This window comes from Tenrec ecaudatus, chromosome 2 (assembly GCF_050624435.1).
Source record: "Tenrec ecaudatus isolate mTenEca1 chromosome 2, mTenEca1.hap1, whole genome shotgun sequence".
Lineage (NCBI taxonomy): Eukaryota > Metazoa > Chordata > Mammalia > Afrosoricida > Tenrecidae > Tenrec > Tenrec ecaudatus.
The window spans coordinates 230644285-230668563 of record NC_134531.1 but is presented as its reverse complement, the minus strand read 5'-3'; the positions used below and the strand labels follow the sequence as shown (position 1 = coordinate 230668563).

General features: G+C 41.3%; 1 protein-coding gene across 2 annotated transcripts in view; it reads right to left on the bottom strand.

The window, feature by feature from the left end:
• ADAMTS5 (ADAM metallopeptidase with thrombospondin type 1 motif 5) overlaps positions 1 to 24279 on the bottom strand; it is a 75672-nt gene that overhangs the window by 13948 nt on the left and 37445 nt on the right. For both annotated transcript variants that reach the window (XM_075542393.1, XM_075542394.1), the window contains exons 4-7: positions 13793 to 13960; positions 3774 to 4057; positions 880 to 1063; positions 354 to 529 (exon numbers count right to left, since the gene is read on the bottom strand). In XM_075542393.1, the coding sequence (XP_075398508.1) occupies positions 354 to 529; positions 880 to 1063; positions 3774 to 4057; positions 13793 to 13960 (812 nt within the window). The remainder of the gene's footprint in view (positions 1 to 353; positions 530 to 879; positions 1064 to 3773; positions 4058 to 13792; positions 13961 to 24279) is intronic.

Sequence of the window (24279 nt, the reverse complement as noted above, 5' to 3'; positions counted from 1 at the left end):
ATAAATTCCCACAAAACAAAAAGCACCTTTAAAATATGTAAATATTCTGTTTATAAAATATGGATATTACAGAAATGCAAAGTCCCCCTAATCTAATCCCCAAGAAAAGAACTGTTCATTTGATATCTTTATTCTAGCCAGTAATTCCTCCCAGGATTTCTACTGTCTGCAGACAGCTGTGGGGCGGTGAGGAGCCCTGGTAGGATAGTTACTCCTGATCCACTGGGGGAGCTGCCGCCTTCTACGGCAGCATCAGTCTGAGAGCCGCAGGTGCAGTTCTGCTGAGGCCCGTCGCACGGCCCTGCGTCAGATTAGTGGAGAGGCAGAGATCCTGCGTTTGGCTGTGCAGTTACCTTGGGAGAGAATACCACGTAGTAGCCGGTCCCCTTAGCTCTGCACGTCAGCTTGCACACGTCTCCCGGCAGGACGCCTGCGTACTTCGGAACCCATTCCACAAATATCTTCACTCCTTTGGCATCCGTCTGATAGCCATTTTTGGCCTCACATTGCTCGTGACGGAAAGATTTACCTGCAAAACAGACATGTTGACCACTATTAGCTCATTTGTGCTAAACGTAGGTGTATTCTGGTACAGGTAAAGAGCAACTTTTAATGAGAAGGTGCTGTGTTCTCTTTGCCAAGCTTCTTCAGGTCCCTCAGTTGAAGAATGTTACCAAACTATAGACAGTTAAAAACAAGTTATTTTCTTCCAAATTCTGAATTCTAGAATGGCTTTTCAAATCATCAAAGTGATTTCATTGATTTGAAAGCCAGCCGAGTTAGTCGGTTTTATGTTGACATTTCAGATGTCCAACGTCCCCTCGTTCCTAGTGCACGTGTGGCGCAGGTGGCCGCCGGCCCAGGGAGGCGCGTACATACCACGGGGCGGGCAGGGTGCCACACTGCAGGAGCGGTAAATCGCCCTCTTCCCCGTGCAGTAGCGGCCGTTGTTTCTGGGTGCAGGGTTGTTGCAGTGGCGATGGGCAAATTGAACCCCTCCTCCACAGGACCGAGAGCACTGGCCCCAGGGGCCCCAGGACCCCCAGTTGCCATGGCTGGAAGTCTGAAACAGAAAACAGAAGATATTTCCATTCAGAATCGAGGAGAGAACATTCAAAGCGCACTTTTGAGAATAACTTGGATTTGATGGCACAGGGGAAACCTGGTCATACAGTTCCATTTTCATTTTGACAGTCGTGTCAACTATTGGATGCCTTTTCCAGATTCTAGGCAGTTAGAATTAAGACAATGAAGACGTGGTCGCTTTCTAGACCGTTAGCCTTTTCTAGGAGCCCTAGTGGTATAGTGGGTTACTTGCTGGGCTGCTATCCGAAAGGTTAGCAGTTCTAAATCGCCAGGTGCTCCATGGAAGAACGATGAGGTTTTCGACTCCTAAAAGATGGGCAGTCTCAGGAACCCACAGGGCAGTGCTATTCGGCCCTATAGGGTCACTACGAGCCAGAACTAACTTAAGGGCAACATTTTTATGCCTCTTCCTTTCTTTTCTTTTTTTTTTTTTGGCTCTTGACCAGTGTTTCCCAAAGTGGGAGTTACTGGGGGACACTGGGATCTAGTGAGGTTAAAGCAGATACCTACACTTTGTTCTGCATTATGGGTTATAGTATAAAGGCTTTTAATTCTGAAAAGGGCGCACAGCATAAAGATTAGCTACTGTTCTCCCCGGACCAACCCCTTTATAACAATGCTTTCTGATATTAAACATTTCTGTTCATGACAACTGAACCACGGTGAACATTTTATCCACTGTGATGCTGGATCATCACGGAGCTGGAGGATGCTGAATGGTTCGCATGTTGCCAGGCACGGTTTCCGGGGGTCCCACTTGTTGTTCTCCCCTTGGTAAGAAAGCTTTCAGCTCCTTTAAACGAAACTAATTGGAATTGGATTTTGCTTGACTCTGTTCCTAATGAGATGACTGTGTAGAGAAGTAATGTGACAAATATGAGAATGTGCTGCCGGGACATATATGCAAACACATAGCACAGGGAAGATGAGGCTTGCTATGACAAGCTAAGTCCAATGTTCTGTGAATATTACAGGCAGAAGCAGAGGTACTTTAAGTAAATAGTACAAGCGTCTTTGCTAAGGGGTTACCTGAAGAACTTCCGCTGGTTGCCCGAGGCATATCTGCGAGCACATAGTTGTATGATAGGCTTGAAAGACATAAACCACAACCAGACAGACTACTGCCAGGAGGATTCTGATTTGTAGAGACCTATAAATGGGGAAGGATAGACCTACCCCCTAGGTTTTCCAACAATATCAATCTTTGTGGAAGCAAATGTCTCATCTTTCTCCAGTGGAGCTGCTGCATGGAATCAAACTGCTGACTTTGTTGACAGCCGAACCCTTTCACCAATGCACCACCAGGACCCCTTGAATGTCATAGGCAATGCTAATAAGGGCAACGTGCTTCCAGGGATTTTGAGAAACATGCAAGGGAAAGTGAGCAATGACTTTGCACTAGCTCTGAGAATCACGGTCGCCCATGTTGACCTAATGCTGGTCTCTGCGTGTGTGTGTGTGTGTGTGTGTGTGTGTGTGTGTGTGTGTGTGAGAGAGAGAGAGAGAGAGAGAGAGAGAGAGAGAGAGAGAGAGAGAGAGAGAGAGTGTGTGTTTGATCCCTGGAGCAGGTGTGGGTTTATTTTCTTTCTAGCATTAATCTGCTTTTGCTATAAGGGGAGGGAAAAAAAGGAACTGTTTTGAACTTCACTGCATATGTGTGAGTAACCGAGTGTCAGCTTTGCCGCTATTTCCTTATAGAATTTAAATAAGTGTATTCTAAGAATTTACTAAAAGTAGTTTGAAAATAAAACTTGTAAAAGCAATTTGGAGGGAATCCCAAGGAAGTGCTAATGGATGTGTTTGGCTGCTAACAGGAAGCTGGAGGGTAACGTTTTACCCAGAACCACTTCAAAGAAATTCTTATTGATCTACTTTAGAAAAACCAGCCGTGGAAAGCCCTGGCCAAGGAATGGATGGTCAAAGCTCAGAACACTCACACTCACTGCCCCGGAGCCCAGTCTGACTCATAGCAACCCTACGGTGATCCTCCAGAAACAACGTGGCTCGTACACATAATGGGCTAGTCCTCGGTCTTAAAGAGAATTGAAGTGTTGATGCGTGCCACCAGGAAGGATTTTGTAAACATGGTGTGGAAGAGAAATAAGTAAGCCACAAAATGACAAAGACTCTATGACCTTACTAATAAAAGAAGAGAGATATGTATTTTCTAAAGCTTCTTAGTCATAAGCAGCTTAGCCACCAGGTGTGGGAAGGAAGAGGTAAGGGGGAGTTTTTGTCCAGAGGCATAGAATTAATACAATGGTGATAAAAAATCAGAAAGATGACAGAGATGAGGTTTACGCAACATGAAAACTGTATCCAATGTCACTGAATTATATATATATGGTCTATTGAATTGGTGAGTACTGTGTTGTGTATCTTTGCACAGTTCTGCTCTGATGCACATGGCTGAGGCTGAGGCTGCCACCATTTAGAATCCAGGGCAACTGGTCTAACTCGGTGTCTCAAACCAAAGACATCTGGATTATATTTATCTGGAAGGATGCAAACAGGAACATCTATTATCTGCATATTCAACAGTACATGTTTACTGAGAATGGCTGCTGTCGATGAAATGGAAAACAGTATTTAAAGTAGGAAATCATGTATTCCAATGACAATGCTCATATGTAACAAAGAAATACTCTCTCATCTTGAATTCCCTAGGTATCCAGAAAATAACTTACTGAATAATATTTCTTCTTGGTTTTGTCCACACACTTTCCCTGCAGGCAGATCCGCCCTTTCCCACAAGGTGTCCCTTCCACGGCAGGCAGCTTCTTGGTCAGACACACCATCTGGCCCTGGCGCACGACTGCACACCACAGGCGCGCGCACACGTCCATCCCGGGACACACCGTGTACTCAGGTCCAAAGGTCAGGTTGCACTGCTGCGTAGCATCATATGTCTGCCCCGGAAGTTCTTCTGGGCCTAATATCTGCTTTCGTGGGAGGTCTAGCAGACAGTTACCTAAAAGAAGAATCAAGACTGACCCATAGCTCTGTGTTTAGGTCTCAAACCACTAAATCATAGGTTTAAATGTGCAATGCTCTGGGAGCTGCAAAGGGGACTCAGAGAGGGATCAGACTCCCAGAGACTCCTTGCATTCACCAGCCCCTCTGGACTCCCTGCTCTGCAGATATACTCGTGGAGCTGTAGCTGGCGGTGTTTTCGTTACATAAAATTGCAACACCTAACTGTGAAAACAAACATTGTGCTGAGACATTAGAAGAAATCAGGATGGATGTGGAATAAATCAGAAACTGGACTTAATATTAACAATTTTTTTAAACTAAATGGCAAGTTTCAGAAAAAGTTCATCCTTGGTACTGTACTTAGTATACCATTCTCCATTTCTAGCTTGCTCACATATTCTTCCCACTGACTCCATAAATTATGTCCAAGGTGACAGCTCGTTCACTTCTTTAGCATTTGTTTTTACATCTTCATTCAGTTTTTGCATTAAGTGATTGAGCACTAGTTTAGCCCCTCAAGTGTTCCACAAAACATATAGGCTTGGAGAGAGAGGAGGGAGGGAGGGAGGGAAGAAGAAGAAGAAGGAGAAGGAGAAGGAGAAGGAGAAGGAGGATGAGGAGAAAGGGCCTAGTTACTCCCCTCAAGAGAGCTGAAAATCAAAGTATTTCTCTCAGATTTATAACTTTAATGAAACGTTCCAGAAGTCACAGAATAAAGAAAGGAAACAGACTCTGGCTATTTGAATATAGGCCAGTCTTTTTTACTCTTTTCTGCCCTTCGTGGCTGTCACTGTTTGAGATTTATATTTGTGAGTGTTTCTGGGTATTTGAAGTATGTCTCCCCACACCAGGTTTGTGCTCTCTTTGGCCAGGACTTGGGCAAGCCGGAGTGAAAGGGAATCCAATGGCCTCTGGAACCTGCAGGATGAAAACTCAGATGCTCAGCATCACTTAAATCCCCTCAGAAACGTCCCTGGAAATTAGAGCTCCATACAAGCCAATACGATCAATGTTCTCCTGTTACGTAATAGCATGCAGGTGACCCAGTACTATCTGTATTTTTTGTTTGACTCTAAGATTTACATAGAATAATAGAGAATATAAAAACATGTCAGTGTTGCATTCTTCTTAGTACTTTAGATGTACGTTGTCAGGTCAGTGTTGGACGGTTAACCATAATGTCGGCAGTTCAAACCCACTTGATCTCCGCTGGACAAAGATGACATTATTTGTTCCTATAAAGTTTTACAGCCTCAGAAACCCCAGAAAGGGTCGCTGTGAGTCAGCATTGACGCAAAGGCAGTGGGTGTGGGGTGGCCCTGTTGCGCAAGTGTTAGGCTGACTATTGTGGGGCAAAGATGCGGGTGTCTGCTCCTAGAACAATTTATAGCCTCAGAATTCCTATATGGGTTCTCTAGGCATCTGAATCCACTCCATGCCCATGCATTTGGTTTTAAAGGCGAACGTGTTGAGAGCTCAACTGCTAACCGAAAGTTTAGGAGTTCAAATCCACTAGCTGCTCTGCAAGAGAAAAGAACTTGCCTAGGAAACCCTGTGGGGCCACTCTACTGTGTCCCCTTGCGTCTTGATGAGCTAGAATCGGCGCTACAGTGCACAGAAACGACACAGCTAATTTACTCCTCGTGAGAACTCCATAAGGCAGCTTTTATCACTTGCATAAACCTTAGGGTTTTATTCTCAGAGCCTGCGCTCTTCACCACATATTCTTGACCCTCTGTTTAAGGTTGTGGACAGCATTCTTGTTTTCCAGCTGGAAGACAAATAAGTAGGCAGTTCTTGCTTCTGTAAAAATGATTCCGTCTCCAGATGACCCCAGATTGGCCGATCAAACTTTATTCCATAGGCTTTCATCGGGCTGAATTGTGAAAGTAGATTGCCAGCTCTTCTTTTGAGGGACCACTAAGTGGATTCACACCTTAACCTGTAGCCCAGCAGATGAGCAACGGCACTATCTGAACCACCCAGGGACGCAGGGTCACGTGCAAACAGTCCGTAAGTGGTGGGTTTGGTGTCAAATGGCGGAAGGACCAGTAAAACGTCTTATCTTATCCAAAGAGTGACTGAGTGCCCTTACTCAAGTTAGTTGGCCCCCTCCTTAGTCTATCTTTTAAGATATGCGAGACAGTCCTTTCTTCATGGTGGCACGCAAACAGACAAACAAAAAACCCAGACTCACTGCCACTGAGTCTATTCCAACCCGTGCCCCCCCTGGAGGACAGAGTGGAAGTGCCCTGTGGCACTGCCAGGGTCAAATGAATCAGTGATGTAGGGGCAAACGAGGCAGATTCTTAGGCCTGTGTCTAATGCATGTAATAACTTTTTAGATATATTGTACCATTGTTCTATTTAACAAAAGAAAGTCATATTCCAATGCCACTTTTCACAATGCCACTTTTCACAGAGATGGGCTATTCAGCATATTTTATGTGCGCTGCAAATATGTTTAAAAACTATATTAAAGTCTCTCAAAAGGAATACCATGGAATTTGTTAATCTGTGGTGGAAGCATTATATGAAAATGACTACAGAGCAAAGTTCCTATTAAACTTCTGAGCCAGAACGTTTGAAGAGGTAAATCTTCTTAAGGCAAGCCAGAAAAAGCATGAAAAATAAGTCTGCTGCCAAAGAGAACTTTGGGAGAAAAACATCAAGTAACAAGGAAAACAGCAGTGTCAAGTCAATAGGAAAGACGATATAAAAGCTCAGAACACTTTGCTTAGAGGACAAGAGTAAGATTTAGGTTTACTTCAGAACTCCGTAAAAGGTGGTATCTTCGTTGGTCGATTTAAAAAAAAACAATACTATGCGGAGCTCGGGATTCTTAGCACAGTGCTGACGTCAAAAGACTGTCAACTCATCTGAGTCAGCAAGAAGGCTACCCAGTTCTTCAAATGTGCTGTTTTTATGGCCCTTTTCCAAAAAAGCACAAATCGTAAGGCTGGGAAATCAAATATTAGCTGGCAAGCCTTTACTATGTGTGGGTGCATGTGACATGTCCCTACAACATTTATCACAAATCAAAATAACTTGCAGCCCTCAGCGACCAGCACTTACTGACGCCCAGTCCACCTCCTGGGGAGATGATGAGAAAAGTAAATCTATAACGGGAGCACCTTGGAATCAGCTTACACACACAGAGACTTCACGAGGGGTGCTTCGTTTCCATTTTAATGTAGAGAACTGTAATTTTTAAGAAAATGGATAACACACTACTAAACATAGTACGGGTCTACATTAATCCTTTTCTTGCTAAAAGCAAAATCACTATGTCCAAATTGCCAGGAGTTTGGTACCACAAGACTCTCTCTATATGAAGTCCCCATTTGTTAATCCTGATATATGTACTCTATATTTCATCTTTATCATGAACTGTGTTTTTATGTAATAAAAGGGATATCGAATTTTCTACTAAATGGCAGCCTTATACCAGGAAACAGCTAAAAAAAAAAATCAATGTATGGTCTAATTATCCATTGAATTGTATAAAATATTTAAAATCAAAGCCATAATGTATTGACTCTATCTACATTTTCCATTTTTAAAAATATGTATATTTTGAGGAAAGAGTAAAGAGGGAACTTGATTAATCTTTTAGTATCACTTACATTGGCCTCTAATGGTATCTAATTTATTTCTAATTTTTCTGAACTCTTTATTTTTAGTTTCACCTACATCTCTTCCACATAGCTTTAAAAGTCTTGCATCCTACCTAGGCTTTGCTGCCAATGTTGTCTCTGTTTTGTTCTGTTCATCCAGTTGCTCATTCCTTTCTCATTTTCTTTCTTCCTCCCTCTCTTTGATTGAACATGTACAACTTGTACAAATTTGTCCATTTGAAAATAAAGTAAAAAAATATAGTCATACATACTGTACACATATGAAACCAAAAATACTGTGATTCCTTAGACACAGAGTGCAACTGTGGAGACTACACGCTTTCATGGAAGCAGACTGCCCCATCGTTTTCCTGTGCAACACGGGTATGGCCAAGCATCATCTTTTCAGTCACCAGTCCATTGCTTCACCCCTTGTGACCCCAGGATCTTTTTATCATGAAATAATACACATATTATTTTTAATATTCATGTTGTTCCATGATCAAGGAAGATGAAATATAACAAAATAAAATGCAGTGATTTTAGATAAATAAAAGGATATCTATCTACAACTACAACTACAGTAGTCTACTAGTGGAGGGTAGAAGGAACGCCAAGCTTATAGGAATCTGACCAGAACAATCTCTGATTTTACATGTGTGACTTCTTTCATGATGAAGGGAAATTATCCAGTAAGGTGCTGTTCTTTCTTCTCACTGTTTCTTTCCTATGTCTTAGTCCACTAGTAAGTCTTCTCTGCCTTTCCGCATGCAAGCATGCAACCAAGCACTGGACCAACTGTCTATGACCAAGACAAAGTAATCAGCGTTCTTAATGAAACGCACGCAAGAAAGCCTGGCAACACTACACACTCTCTCTTGCCAATGCAAATTGTCATCTTCTATGCCCTGGCACAGCTTTTTGCTTCTTATTTATTTAACACCTAATGTGTTTAAAAAGCAACTGTGTGTGTTTGCCGGCTCACTGACGGACCATCATGGCCCTGCTGATGGCTGAACTAACAAGGGCATTAGCAATGGAGGACACAAACAACTGTTTCTGCTACTTGAATAATATCATGTCAACTTGAAAATATAAAAAAGTGTCGGGGTGGTATTGAACCTATCAATCAGGTCACAGCCTGATGGTGCCTCCTTGTGGGCCTGACCTTCTCAATAGGAGGGCCCTGGGAACCTCCTAAGTTAGTTAAAGTTTATTATGCCAACCTGGCTGATAAACACATGTGGGGTTAATTGAAGGGTGGAGGGATAAATGACTTGGTGAGTCTTGCCTTTCAAGTTCCCGGGTCTCTTGTTTTCCAATGGTCGGACCAGGGTGCAGCTGCCTTAGCCAGTTCCCTGCTTCAGCTGGCAAGACTCAATTCCCGCAAAATATCCCTGAGGAGAAGCCACAATGACCCACCCCAATGCAGCCCGGGTGCTGGAGCAGCCCTGTGGAGACCCCTGTCAACGCTGAGGTGCTATCATGCTCACTGACTCAGCTTTCTTCCTGAAGTCGGCATCATAGTGTGTGTTTTGTGAGATAGAGGAAGGCTTTGTGGATTGGTGTTGGACATATGGGCTAATGTTGGACTTGTGGGCTTGGGCAGCACTGGGTTGGGATGTTTTCTTGATGTGATGCATCCACCACCATTGGATCTCTGCACCTCTGCACCCACTGCTCTGTGATATTCCTGTATTGTGCATCACTGCTTGTGACTATGTGAGTCTGAAGAGGACCTTATGGACTCATACTAGACTTATGGACTTGAGTTGGATTGGGCTGGGATGTTTTCTAGATATATAATTACTTCCTGATATAAAGCTCTCTCTTATACATACATAAGTGTCTCTGGATTTGTTTCACTAGTTAACCCAGCGTAGCACACAGATCCTAAGTACTTCATGGGGCCTGTTTGTGAAACTGCTTTTAGTATTTAGTAGATGTTCAGAAGATGCAATGCCATCTAAATCCGATGTATTGTTTTCCCTTGTTAAATGAAGCGCAGAATTTAAAAACATCTGCTATATAGTTTTACATATTCATGTTTTACTTGCCTGCCCCTTTAAAGATATATTTGTTGTGAAAATTCAAGACACTGACATTGTTTTGAGGATCACCTTAAAAGGTGACTGCTCAGATCTTGCTGTGAGCTTTGCAGATCCATACAATAGGTTTCTGAATGCTAGTCTAGCTCCTAAGCTCTTTGTTGACTTAGAGGATATATTCTTAACTCTTTAGTGACGCTCCCTGTTAATTTTTTTCATAGCTATTGGATTCCCTGAGCAGGCTGTGTTGTGAGTGTCGGGAGTTGCAGCTACCTAGAGGGCGGCCTTTCTCACCACCTGATATTATAGGTTTAATGATGTAGCAGTCATGGCTATCTCTTTTGACGTCAAGGTTATTATACATTTGAGGGAAGAAATTTAATCATCTGCTTTCACTGCACTGTTTCGCTGCTGGTGCTTATTTTTATTTTCCAGGATCATGCTCCTAGCCAGTGTGCCTACAGCTAGCTTGTATAAACACTGCAGATTGTCTATAATTATCTTGGCCAGGTGGAGGTTCCCATGAGATGAGGCTTCACCCTTTCTGAATCACAAATCTGCAAGGGCTGAGAATTTGGGATGTGCACACTGACTTTTCAACCAGAACCTCACTGCTCTGTGTTTCTTGTTGGAATGAAATCAGGAAACGTTCAGTATTAATGAGTCTAAATTTGGCAGCAGTTGAGTGTTGCAGAGGTCCAACTACTTATGGCTAATAATTTCAAAAATAAATCAAATGCTCTGAATTTAATTTTATCCTGAGACCTCATTTCCCCAGCAGAACTGGGGAAAGGAAGGGAGGGTTGAGATATTACATGCAAATAGGTTTTCCATATAATGGACTTTTAAACGAATCATCAAAAATTGCACACATTTTATGAGACTATCAAGGTGAAAACAACATTGTCTTCACTGTCTTTATACTAACGTCACGATTTAATCTTATCTAAATGATGGAAATAATCTATCAGAGTGAAATGTAGAGGCGTCTGTAAGAAAATGCGGGTATGATAAGCTTTTTAGTAAATGGTGGGAGACCTCTGTGCTTTTATGTTCAGGACTACATCTTATATTTATCCCAACTTTTCTCTTACTGTCAATGTTATTACTCCTTGCTCTCAGTTTACCCTTTAGAAGCATCTTCCCTAATTATTTTATTGTTTAAAATGGCTGATGGCTAAAATATTACAACACTATATTTGAGTAACAAATAATGTCTATTATTATGAGTAAGTGGACTCTAAGTAGAAACCTGAGCCTTAGGAATAAAGTGAAATTAAGAAATATAGTTCCATCACATCAGTTTGATCTTCTTACAAAAATATGCTTGTTTGATTGTCTCTCCGTTTGGGCCTCTTCTGAAGTTGAAGGTCAGAACATCAACCACATTAGTTCCGATGTCTGCACTTTCCTTTAAGCCATTTAAGTAGCATTTTTGGTCAGCATTTAAAAGTCCCTTAAGCTCTCTGAGCTAAATGTAAAATAAGAAGACTGAGAAGGGCATCACTGTTGCAAGTCCATATCTGTGTACATTACTTAAAACGAGACGTGACCGAGCTTGAACAAGGTACTACCTTGTGATTCTGGATGTTCATTATTCTGAAATGACTTTTTCTTTACAGGCTACTGAAGGGCGGGGGCGGGGAGAGGCATATTATTTTTCCTGGTTAAAACAAAGGAAAAAACAGTGCCTAAGCAACATATAGGAAAGTGAGAGAAGATCTAGAGTTGACAATTTAACAACTAAAATTCCCATAGGAAATTCTTATCCAAAGAATTTTGCTGAGTGAATTTATGCATTTATTGTGCACGAGTGTTAAAAGTAGATTTTTATCAATTGATTAAAATTTATTTCTACTAAAATTATGTTCTTGATTGCTCTATCTAACAAGTCAGTAGAGATCACAGAGACGTATAAAATAACCCAATTTGCTGTAATCTCAAAGTAAATCAGTATGTGAGTTCTTTAATAAGAAGATAACATGTAAAAATACAGACAATGCAGCAAGCATACTTACTGCAAGAAAAGTGGGATCATACATTCCACAAACATGAAACAAGTGAATCATTCTAAAATTATGCAATAAGGAACAAAATTCTGCACAGCATGTAATTAGCTGACCTAATACTTGTATAGGGGAAAAAAGGTCCCATTATAGCCATAAGTATTTGGTGCCTTAGCAACTAAATCCATTCATTTAGGGATTCAGAGTTTAGCTCAACCATTTGGAATGTGTAATGTGTGATTTTGAAATAAAAGATGAAAGTTACTTCTTTTTCAGAAACGCTGAAAAAAAGAGCCAAAAATTAAGTCTCATATTCTACCCCAAACAGACTTTAATAATTAGACATTGAATTGATCAGCAGATAATTAGGGAAACATCCAACATAGTGCTTTCTCCACATTTAATCAACATTTTAATGAACTAAACAGAAAATAATTACTAGGCTTAAGATAAAGTTTAAAACACTGGTCACTACTACTGGTGGTAAATCTCTGAGATACTGGAAAGCCATTCAACTAAGAAATTAGCATTAACTTGGTAATGAAGAAATGTAAAGCAAGTGAGACCTGGATTGTTTTCCAGAATGGGAATTTTAAATTGCGGCAAGGTGCTAAAGCATTATCAGCTCATCAGTGAAGTAGCAAAAAATGAGCTAGTGAACTGATTTTGGCTACGTGATACCAAAAAATGGGGAAGCTAACTTTTTCAAAATAAAAAATCAATAGAATTTGTCCATTGTTTTAACACTGGAAGACAAAAGCTCAAGATGGTCTGCTCACTAAGAAATTATCAAGGTGTCAGCTCACCATTTTATGGAGCTGGGAAAATAGAGCTAACACAAATCATGATTTATTTATTTTACCTAACGTTGAATTATACATTAAAAGATGTCAAGTGCAAACTCATTAGATCTAGAATTGCTGTCATTTTCAATGTAACCACAATTCAGAGAGAGGTAAATGTGTCCAAAGTAGAAATAAAAAGAATGGCAATATGTTGATTTCTGGAGATGAGGAGCTTCGCCTCTGAAGACTTCCAATAGTAAGGCTTATTATTTCTAACCCTTGCTGTTTCTATTACTTCGAAGTATTAAAGAACACTGAGAATTTTCAACAGCTTCCTTCAGATTCCTTACTGGTCAGAAATGATCAATTCTAAAATGGCATCTTAACATCACTCATGGCATTGATTCTAGTGGTACAGATTTACTAATGAATGACACTATCCTCTAAAATGATATCTAAAGCAGTGTATTTTCAAAGGATGCGACACTGTTCCCTGGGGGGCGCTGGAGAGATCCGGGGGCTGCAGAAGTAGCTATCTATGCTTCGACACTTTATCCAACTACAAACAAAAGGTTTTAATTGCCATCATGGTGGTTGGTAATTTTTTTCTTTTCTGAAAGGGGGATGGTAGGCAAAATACATTTGGAAATCTATGCCCTAAAGGACCAGGCCACATATTTCCACTTGAAGTTCTTAAAGCGTTTTCCCAACATTCACATTGCTTTTGATGTTTGTTTTGAAGTTATCACTCCACTTTCACTGGAACTGCTGTGGGGATGGCATGGAATCCTCCTTGTCGTGCAAATTTAGACCAGGCTTCCTTTCCTGGTTTGGGGGTACCATAAAGAGTACATGACAAAGTTGTCACCTACAGGTTAACCACACCCCTATAATGGGCATGTAGCAATAATTCTGAAAGGCATAGTAATAGCAAGGAAATCAAGATGTCTGCCAAAGGTCTCATAGGAAGCTGGTGGTGAATGAGGAATAAGAACCAGACTTTCAGAGCCCTGGCTGGGCATTCTGTGTGGTCTCCCACAGGCTTCCCCTCTGAACTTTCTAATTCAAACGAAACAACACGGGAGTTGTCATACCACCAAAGGCGTTGGCTTTATACACCACTAGACACGGTCTCCTTACCACTTTTCCTGGCACAGTCAAAATAACAAATGCCTTACAAGGCAAGTGGAACATTATGAGGATCTAATGAAGCAACGCTTGGGATACTCCCAAGATTTTGTTTGTGAGCTTACGGTGCCCTCTCGGGTACATACCATGGCCGTCATCCAAAAACTCTGTGATGGTGGCTGACGTGCACTTGGACCAGGGCTTGGATGCGTCAATGCTGGTGAGGATGGAAGACATCAAGCGCTTATCTTCTGTGGAACCAAAATTCTCCTCACAGAATTTGGAATCATCATGGGAGAGGCCAAGTAGGTGTCCTGAGGAGAGGAAGTGGGGAAGCGCAGACAATGGGTGATTTTGCATTTCTGAGCGTCATTTAATTTCCCACATGTAGGTCAGTTCATCTTAATGGTTTCTCTCCTGCACACTGTACCCCTGGCAAAGCCAAAGCTTCATGGAGTTAGGAGGACCCTTGCTTGGAGGAAACATCTAGAAGCAAGTGATAAAATTAAGCTAAGGAATGAATGTTTCCGAATTTCATCTGGATCCCATATGATCAATGATATGCAGACACAAGCCCTTATTTGGACTCTAGAATTTTCTAGGCTAATGTGGGAATTTGTCATCGCCCTCACTGCATATTATTTGGATTCTCTCATTTTCGGCCTTCTCTGATCAATCAGAAATCCTGGGAGGGCAAAAAGCAGCTCTTGCTGTCCACTGTTGAAGTTGATTTCCTCACATTGTAGCCTCACGTGACAGTCGAATGGACCCATCGTGTTTTCTTTGCTATCATGTTTAGGAGGGCAGACCACCAAGCAGCCTGTTCCTTGCAGGGGTTGCTAGGTAGGTGCGCAGTACCAGCCTTTGTTTACCATCCCCTGTTGTGTACCAGGGGGCCTTGAAGCCTCTGCGTTTAGTGTCCTCTTTCTTCTGCACGTTGAAAACGTCTGACAGCTAGTTTTTGACAGGTTGTCAAGTCAGCCCCCCATTACAAATGTACTCAGGCACAAGTGAAGAAAACACCGCCCACTCTGCTCTGCGTGCAGCCCAAAGGTCAGTTGCAGATAGTATCATTTTCATTGGCTTATTTTCAGAAATATATCACCAGGCCTTTATTCCTAATCCATTTTATTTGACAGCTGAATTGAAAGCTGCCCAGAAACATAGTAACAACCTGCCTCCACTAACAGGTGGGTGATATCTAATGCTGTCTCCTGCTTCAAGGCCGGAAACCTACCACGGGGCTGCCACTGCCCCATATTTGAAGGGTAATAATCTCTATTTCTAGGTAGATAATTATTGGTAAATAATTCTATTTCAAGTAAACAAGTGATGGAATTAGAGAGGAATAGGGACAAAAATATAGTCATTAAATTAGTGACTTTCAGCTTCTATATAAATGTAAGGTTGCTTTACTCTTTCATTTTTTAGTTACTTAGTTCATATTTTTAATCTACATTTACATGTATCAAGAATGCCAACATGCCCATGATGTGGTATAAAGAGCTCCAAGAGAAAAAAAATTGTATAATATTGTCCAAACCACTCAAGCAGGTGGTGTTTGTGCTTCAGCCTTCAATGAGGTTCTCCAAGATCCCAGATTAGTACCATTTCCAGTTTATCAAGTTAGATATTATTTCATCGAGCATATAATCACATTCCTACAGTCTTGCTGAATTGACCTCCATTGCATGGAATTTATTCTCAGAGAATTTAAGGATTAAAAGAAGCAGCCTAATTCAAAACAAAACAACACCAATAACTCACAGTCAATTCAGACTCGTACTGAGTCTATAAGACAGTAAAACTATCTTTGTGAATATCCAGGGCTGTCCACACTGACAGGCTAGAAAGCCTTATTTTGTGCAGATAGGCTGTTGGCTTTAAATTGCTGCCCTCGCAGTCAGCAGTCCAACGCGCCACCCACGAGTCCACCATCTTTTCTTGTGTGTTATTATTTACACAAAGGCATTTTACATTGTGGGCGAAAAGAAACAAATGGATATATTAAGAACGGGAATTCCAAACACTTCACCGTGTCCACGAGGAACCTGTGCGTGCACCAGGAGGCAGTCCTCTGAACAGAACAAGTGACTAGTGACTTTAAAGTCAGGAAAGGCAGATGTCAGGGCTGTACCTTATTACCATACTTATTTCACTTAAGTGAGCAGCCAAGGGAAGAAGTTGGAAGACGGGGCAGATGACACAACCTTGCTTCCTGAAAGCAAGGCGGACTGGACACACTTGCTGCTGAAGACCAAGGCCCACAGCCTTCAGTATCGATTACAACTCAGTGCAAAGAATATCGAAATGCTCACAACTTGACCAAAAGGCAACTGATAAACTGAGAAGAAATTGAAGCTGTCAATGACTTCATCTTGCTTGGATTCAGGAAATAATAGTTAACAATTAAATGATGTTGTGCACAGGGTAACTCTGCTGCCTAAGAATGGTGTAAAGTGTTGAAAACCAGGGAGGCCACGTTGGGGACTAAGGTGCACCTGATTCAAGTCATAATAGTTTTCATCACCCCAAGTGAATGTGATAGTTAGACACAGAATAAGGAAGACAGAAGAAGAATTAACTCATTTGAATTAAGGTGCTGGTGAAGAGGTTTCAACATTCTTTGGAGAGTAAGAAGAACAAACAAACCTGTCTTAGAAGAAGTACAGCAAGAATTCTCATTGGAAGAAAGGATGAAGTGATTTCTTTTCACATACTTTAAACATGTTATCAGAGAGACCATTCCCTGGAGAAAAGCATTATGCTTAATGAAGTGTGGGGTGGGGTGGGGGTGCGTTGGTAAAATGGATTGACACAATGACTGCAACAGTGAGCTCTAATATAACACAAATTGTGAGGTGCAAGATTAGGCAATACTGTGGGTTGGCACCAACATGATACCACAAAACGACAACAGTGAATAAAAAGAACACGGTTGAAAAGAATTCTGGACAGGGGTTTGTAGAAACTTTAAAACATAATAACAAACCACTCTAGATGTAGTTTTTCCCTTCTTCTTTTGTGCATGAGACAGCAGTGGCTCATTAATAGGACTTCTTGCATTCTTGTATAGAACACTTGCGTTCAATTCCAAGCCAACGCACCTCAAACAGAGCCAACATCTGTCAGTGGAAGATTGATGTTGCTAGAAAGCTGGACAGCTTAAAGTAGTCAGGCTAAGACAGAGTAGGCAAAACCAAAACCAAAACCCGACAACCTATTCCTCAGTATTAGCCAATGAAGACCATTCTCACGGAAGACATTGAGTACAGTGGCCTCAAGCCTTGGGCACGGGATCACCAGTAGTCAAAGGTCAACGCCAAGGCAGCTAACAACAACCACGGCCAAAACGTGTTTATCAGGCTGTATCAAGTATTCTGTAAAGCACTAAATAGAATGCTATAGAAAAGACTGCAGCAAAGTCATTTCTGCATTCTCCCTGGGTTCCTGCAGACCAAAAGCTAGAATGTTAGCCAGCTTTCAGCTTCCGGTGCACACGAATAAAACTTGACTGAGAAGACGTCTTTCAGGCCACATTCCAAAGGTTTTTGGCTTGCTTGTTGAATCACCAATGCCTAATAACAAAATTGTCCACGGAGCAGCTGGCTTCTGCTGTGGCTGTAACAGAGCGGTTGGGCTCAGTGACCTACCACGGCGGCACACTGTTTCTATCCTTTTCACTTGAACATGATTTCCGGCTAGCTAGGCTCTTTGGGAAGCCCTCTTGGCAGCACTCACATTGTATCTGAAACCAAAGAAACCAGTTGCTCTGGCCCATGGCGACGCCATGTGTGCCGGAGCCGACCCGTGCTCTGCTGTTTCCAGTGCCGGGTTTTTCAGAGGTGCGCTGCTAGGCCTTTCTTCTGAGGTCCATCTGGGGAAACTCAGAAGGCAATGACAATCTTTGCTTCGCAGCTGAGCTAACTTAACCGTCTGTATCACTCAGAGACTCGATAGTCACGTATATCTCAAATAGCATTCAAGAAGGATTGCCAAAGGCTCATCTATCTGTTGAGCAAAATGGGAAAATTTTCAGGAAGCTTACAGCTCGCAGATAAAAACCGTCATTCATGTCCCTTTCAAAATGGCTGAAAGTTACTAGGTACAATCACATGCTGAAATTGCCCTGTGCACGGGGACTTACCCAAAGTAAAAGCTTTCCCACCATAGAAGAGAGACAGGGAAAGTGGCCCAAAGTGACCTTTGAAAGGTGATATTTTTTGGAATTTGTTTTTATTAATAAGGAAATATGCATGTTCTTATTTTAAAACTTGTGTAAAAAGCAATTTTCAGAAGCATTTTATTAGTGCATCAAGGGATTTTTTCAGTTCCCAGAAAGGGTAGATTTTAAATACTTGGTTTAAAATACAGGCCATGTGGCAAACACCAAACATTGAGAGACTCATGAGAATACTTCCTTTTTCTTTTTCTTTCATACACTGGGGTGAAGCATGCTATTTTAAAGAGTTTAATGGCTTAAGCAAACTAACTCAATTAAAATTTCACAAATTCTTTGGCATGTCATCTTGATAACATAGATTTTGTGGTCCATAAATTTACTAACACATCAATGTAACTTAATTGCCACTGAAGATATATCTGAGAGAGTCTTTGAGTCTAATGCTTTTTAAAAGAACTGTCTATAGAGGATCAACGTGATGGTAGCAAATCTAAAAGCTGTGATAAATTTAGGGAGCAGGGAAGTCATATTAATGGGGGATAACATTTTTAGAAAAGGAGGGTGAGCCTGGTTATGCACGTTGAAGAATATAATCACTGAATTGCACACGTAAAAACAATTGAATCACTGCATAAATCACGGTATGGATTTTCAACAACTGTACAGAAGGGGGAACTCACATCATAACGGTTGCCAAGCTGAGCGAGCATTAATGAATATTAATTATGCCCTGCAAAAGCTAAAATGAGATGTGAATTTTTTAATTTAAATAAGTGGTAAACAAAGTTTTACTTAAAGAGAATATTAGGAACACCTTCATTGAGCATTTATTTTTTGTATTTTTTGGTTTGTTTTCAGTATAAAAGTAATTCTAGTGCACTCTTTTGAGAATTTGGTAAACATGATAAAGTATGTAGAAGAGAAAAGTCACTGTGATTTCTCACTGAGCAAGAACCCCTATGTGTTCATTTGAAATATTTTGTTCTGACCTTTTTCTTTGGGTGTATGCTCTCCCTTTATCCATGTTCCCCATTTCTTTATAAGATCATTTATTTTTACCAGTTACACCAATCTATAGCTTACATTTCATGCATTTGAAGAGATATGGATTTTTCAGACCATATGATAGAATATATTATTATAGCATTTCCCATCAGCACAGGAAAATAACACATCGAGGAGCATATTGGCCACTTCCACTGAGGGGCAGAGGCTCTTCTACTGAAGGCCCCCACGGTCTCCACTGGATCATTCTTCTCACCAGACTTAGTCCCTTTTCAGCCTGCAAAATCTCCTCCTCAGTTTGTCCACCCTGAAGTGTGGATTTTATGAGTCCACTAAAATGTATTCAGAGCAGTTGAGAGAAATTGAGATAAAAGGACTCTTTGGAGAGCAAGTGAAAGTTCTGTCTTCCATGAAGAAAGTGCACCCTCTCATTGGCCATGGGTAAGACAAAGAACTCTTAAAGAAGCAGGCAACCAGGGTCACACAGCAGTGAGAGCCAGGCCACAGTGAGAGGTCCATGTGACTTCCCTGCAGGAGCTGGATGGAAATTGGCATGGGAGATTGGTGTGAGGGATGTTTGGGCACTGCTCAGGAGTGATGTGACACACATACTAAAGCTGCAATGAACAAAAGAAGAGGCATTTTAAAATGTGAGCCTCAATGAATTATGCTAGGATATCTAACATCAGTAGTCTGAAATTTGCCACTATATTTAGTATAGAAATGGAAAACTATATATAAAAGAATGAGCTATTCTAAAGGGAAGGCACTATAATTAGATGCTGGACTACTAACCACCACTTATTTGTCAGTTTGTCACACTGCAGTGGCTGTGATGCTGGGGCCTATACCACTGGCATTTCAAATGCCAGCAGGGTCACCCAGAGTGAACAGATTTCAGCAGACAGACCTCCCAGACTAAGAAGAGTTAACTAAGATGGACTTGGATCCCCACTTCAGAAGAAAAATCCTCTGAAAACCTAAGGAATCACTTTGAAACATTTTGAAACAAAGGACACTGAACATTGTCAGAGATACTGCTTTCAGATGGTCCCCTGAGGTCTAAGGACACTCAAAATGTGACTGAGGAGATTATTGCTTGGAGGAGAGTTGACCATAGCGACACGAGTCTGAGAAAGCCTGTGTGAGTCGAGCATTAAGGGTCCTTGTTTGCTAATGGGGCACGACTCAAGGTAGAGAGAAACAGCTATAAAAATCTTCTAATGGTTGGAACTTGGAATATGAGAAGCATGAATCTAGGAAAATTGGAAGTGGCCAATGAGATGGAATGCATGAGGATTGATATCTAGGCATTATGAGCTGAAATGGACTAGTATTGGCCATTTGGAAAAGAAAATCACAGAGCCACAAATCACACAATCAAGAGAATTGGCACAACATTCACTGTCAGAGGGATCTTGTTCAATCTATCATGAAATTCAATGTTATCTGGGATCTGGGATGGATAATATCTATCTGCCTTCAAGGAAACCCAATCAATACAAATGTTATTCTACTCAATACAATAACCACAAAAGCTAGTGATGAAGAAACTGAAGAATTCTACGAAAAACTCCAGTCTAGTTGGGATTTGATTAAACATGCAACCAAGATGCATTCATGGTGAATGATGATTGGAATGAAACAGTTGGAAACAAATAGGAAGGGAAAGTAGTTGGAATATATGGATTTGGTGATAGAAATGAAGTTGGAGGTCACAAGATGTGAATTTTGCAAAATCAATGGCTTGTACATAGCAAACACCTTTTTTCAACAACACAAAAGTTGATGATGCACTTGGACTTCCCTAGATGTAATACATAAAGATCAAATCGACCACGTCTGTGGGAAAACACAGGGAAACACTCAATATCAGCAGCTAAATTCAAACTAGACACCAACTATGGAACAGACCGTCAATTGTTCCTATGGAAGTTCAGGATAAAGCTGAAGAAAATTCAAACATGCCCACAGGAGCCAAGATATGACCTTGAGTCAATCCCACCTGAATTTTGAGAACACCTGAAGAACAGATTTTATTTGTTATTTATATTTGCCACATCATACACCATTCAGTAGTGTCTTCGTTTATATAAAATTCTGTTGTTCGATTCCTTCATGTGGGGTTATACAGCCATCATGCTATCAGCTGCACCCTGTTTCCCTCTTCCCCACCTTGCTTCCCACACCCTTAGGAAACCATTACTCCTGCTCTGTTTCTGAAGGGTTATCTATCTTGGCTTTCATGTATCACATGAAAGTAATTATACAAACGAACATATGCACTTCTAACATGCTTAATGAGGTAAAACAAATAAAAAAACATAATAGTAAAAAGAGGAAATATTAAAGAACTAGAGGATAGTATGTGCTTCTTTAGTGCTATACCAGACCCTGGATTTATCATCCCTTCTGGGTGTTCCTTCTAAGAGGGATTGTCCAATTAACTTGCAGGTGGGTTTTGGGTATCTATTACATTCCCACCCCTTCACATCAATTTGGTTGCTTAGTTTTGAACTTTTGATGCCTTTTTTTGTTGACACCTCATGATCACACAGGCTAGGGTGCTTTTTCCATGTGGGCTTTGTTGCTACCCTGCAAGATGGTCCCTTGTTTGACTACAGCCTTTAAGACCCCAGATGCTATATTTTATAATAGCTGAACACCATCAGCTTTCTTCACCACATTTGCTTATGCACCCACTTTGTCTTCAGTGATTGTGTCCGAAAGGTGAGAATCATACAGTGCCCCATTATTGGAACAAACAAGGACAAACCTTGTACTGAGGAAAGATTTAAGTAGAGGTCCAAAGTCCATCTGCTTCCTTATTGCATTTGTATTTATATACATATATAAAAGAATATATGTATATTTAAGTAATTACATATATTTGCATATATGTATGCCTATATATTTTTCTTTTTTCTTCCTTCTTCTTTCCTCCTGCCCCATTATCATGTTTGGACATCACTCAACTTCCTGGGGAGGAGGGGAGGGGAGGATGGGAATAAGGGGAGCTGATATTAAGGAGTTCAAGAAGAAAGAAAATGTTTTGAAAGTGACTGTGATAGCAGTTGTACAACACTGCTTGATGTGATTGAACAATGGAATGATATGATGTCTGTAAGAGCTCACAAGAAAGTAATAAAAAATAAAGAAATAAAAATGTTTGTCCTGTCCAAAAAAAGAGAGGACAGATTTGATTTACTGAACACTGATGACAGATGATAGAAGACCTGAGAGCTGTGGGAGGACACCAAGACCAACATTCATGAAGCAGGCAAACGTTCCTTAAAACAACAAGAGGAAAGAAAAGATCAAAGCGGATGTCAGAAGAGACCCGGGAAACACGCAGCTCATTGACAGGGAACTGCCAGAAGCTCAGGCTGGATTCAGAAGAGGACAGGTTCTCAAAATTCAAGTGGGAGAGACTCAAGGGATAGATATATTTTGTCACAGAGTCCGTTCTGATGCATACCAACCTTACAGGACAGAGTCCACCTGTCCCTGTGAGTTTCCAAGACTGTACTTGTTTATGGGAGTAGGCAGTCTCACCTCTCCCCCGGGGAGGTACTGGTGGTTTCAAACTGCTAAACTTTCAGTTAGCAGCCCACTGGGTAACCCCCTACCCCACCAGGGCTCCTTATATGGCTCATTGCAGCTCTGCAAGATACAGCAGACCTGACCAAGGATTTTCAGGTTTGTAAATCTTTATAGAAGCAGATTGCCACATATTTCTCCCACTGAGCAGTGGGTGAAGTGGAAACACTGTTTGCTTTCCCCACTGGAGCCTAGAAAAGATTACAGCCTAGAAAACACTAAGTAGCAATTCTAATCTAAGATATGGAGCTATTTTGATCAAAAACTGAATTGATGGTATATAACAATAACACCACTCTAAAAGGACTCAGAGAGACAGAGAGAGTAAAATAAGCTACTAAATGCTTTAAAAGAGAAAAGCCTGTGATATAGTTAACGTTTATTGTGACACCTGGCCAATAAACACATGTGGGGTTCATTGAAGTGCAGAGAGATAAATGGGTCCGTGACCCTCACCTTTCTAGTCTTCAGGTCCCTTGCTTTGTGATGGTCAGACCAGGGTGCAGGTGCCTTAGCCAGTTCCCTGCTTCAACTGGCAAGGCTCACTTCCTGCAAGAAGTTTCATGGACCTACCCCGATGCAGCCCTGGGTGCTGGAGTAGCCATGTGGAGACCCCTGCCAGCGCTGAGATGCTTACACGCTCACTGACTCAGCTTTCCTCCTACAGTTGGCATCATGGTGTGTGTTTTGTGAGATGGAGGAGGACTTTGGGGATTGGTGTTGGACTAATGGGTTAATGTTGGACTTGTGGACCTGGGCAGCACTGGGATGGGATGTTTTCTTGATGTGCACTTAACCTTTATATAAAAATCTCTCTTGTACATGAGTTTCTGTGGATTTGTTTCTCTAAAGTACCCAAAATTAACACAGCCCAGAATCTAAAACTTTAAAATATGTAGTCTTTTGACTGATCATAACATCTATATCTTGATGTTCTAAAGGGAAATCCGAGTTTGTCATCATGCCACTGAAGGCCTACGGAGCCTTCAGACATCCTTCTTCTCCAGTGAGCGTTTGCTCATAAATCACCATGGAAATGACTAGAATGACACATGTGGTCTGGAAATGAAGAGCTTACCCATAGATTAAACAGTCCATGAAGAACATTTATAAATGTTCTAGAAAAAACAATTTTTGTTCAACTTTATTGTATGATGACTGCTTAGAGCAGTGGTTCTTAACCTTCCCCATGCTGCGACCCTTTAAAACAGTACCTCATGTTGTGGTGACCCCTAACCATCAAACTAGTTTCATTGCTATTTCATAACTGCAATTTTGCTACTGTTATGTATCGGGGGACCCCTGTGAAAGGGTTGTTTGACCCCCAAAGGGGTCGTGACCCACAGGTTGAGAACCGCTGGTTTAGAGCAATAGAATTAGTTGATGAGAAAAGGATTGCCAGACATTGGGGAATGGAATCCAGAAACACTGACAGAAAAACAATTCTTATCCTTAAAGGCAGAGAGAGGGTTCTTCTCAAATCCACCTGTAGAAAAACAGAGGTGAAGAGGATTCACGGCAAACTTAAAGGGAAAAAAGCAGAGGCTCAACTATACTCTCACAAGTTCCCTTAGTTCAACAGGACAGAAGCTATTCTAATTACAGAGGCCAGGCAGAGGTAGACTTAGGGGTTCCAATTCCCTGTCTGAGTACATCTTGTTCTAGAGATGTACTTGCATTTGGAATCAATTTCAGGAGGGAGTCCTAGGTGGTACGAATGGTTACAGCTCGCTCACTCAAACTCACTGCTATCTGTTCTTTCCCAATTCATCGTGACTGGACAGGTCATGGCAGAACTGTCTTTGAGAGGTTCCAAATCTTTACAGAAGTTGAAATTCCCATCTT